Source organism: Auxenochlorella protothecoides (genome assembly GCF_000733215.1).
Source record: "Auxenochlorella protothecoides strain 0710 unplaced genomic scaffold scaffold22, whole genome shotgun sequence".
Classification (NCBI taxonomy): Eukaryota; Viridiplantae; Chlorophyta; class Trebouxiophyceae; order Chlorellales; family Chlorellaceae; genus Auxenochlorella; species Auxenochlorella protothecoides.
In genome coordinates, this window is record NW_011934209.1 from 349839 (window position 1) to 350505 (window position 667).

The window sequence follows — 667 nt, forward strand, 5'->3', positions numbered from 1 at the left end:
GGGGGGGGGGGGGGGGGGGAGGGGGGGGGGTGCAGGGGGAATGGGAGGCGAGAAACAAGCGGGAAGCAAGGGAGCCGGGGCAGATCCGACGAGAATGGCTCACGCCCAGGGGCCTGTGCACCACCGTGCCGCAAGTGCACATTGGCATGGCCAGCGTGCGGGGCGACTGCACGGGGGACATACATCTGGTGACAAGGTCCGTCCATGCATATCCCTGCACCTCCTCAGACCCTCCCCCCCATTCTCCTGCACCGATGGTCAAGAAGTCGTGGCCCATGCCGTCCGAGGCGCTGATGGCAGTGGCGGGCAGGAGCATGCTCAGCGCCAGGGCCAGCAGCGTGTACAGGACGGTGGCGGTGATGGTGACCCCCGTCATCGCCCATGGCAGCGAATCGATGTTCTTGGCCTGCGCGTGGGTGGGTGTGGAGGTGGGCGCAGAGGGTCGCCTGCAGGTGCCAGGGCGTGCCAGCGCCCCTCGGCCCACGCCCTGAGTGGGCGTGCCCTGGGACACACAGGCATGCATGCCGCTGCCGCGGGGCGCTGTCACCCGTGCCCAGGCACGCCCGACAGAGTCAAGTTCGTGCTCTCGTGGCCAGGCCAGCCTCCAGACCCCCATGGGCGCTGCCTGCTGTGTGAATCATCCCCCCTCCCCCCCCACCACACACCA

The 667-nt window shown here is 69.1% G+C and overlaps 1 protein-coding gene across 1 annotated transcript in view; it reads right to left on the minus strand.

Annotated features, from left to right (window-relative positions):
- Positions 1 to 667, minus strand: part of F751_2375 (putative amino acid permease YfnA) — a gene marked incomplete at both ends in the record, with an annotated part of 6172 nt that overhangs the window by 2631 nt on the left and 2874 nt on the right. The window contains one exon of the mRNA XM_011399244.1: positions 253 to 406. Coding sequence (XP_011397546.1) covers positions 253 to 406 — 154 coding nt within the window. The remainder of the gene's footprint in view (positions 1 to 252; positions 407 to 667) is intronic.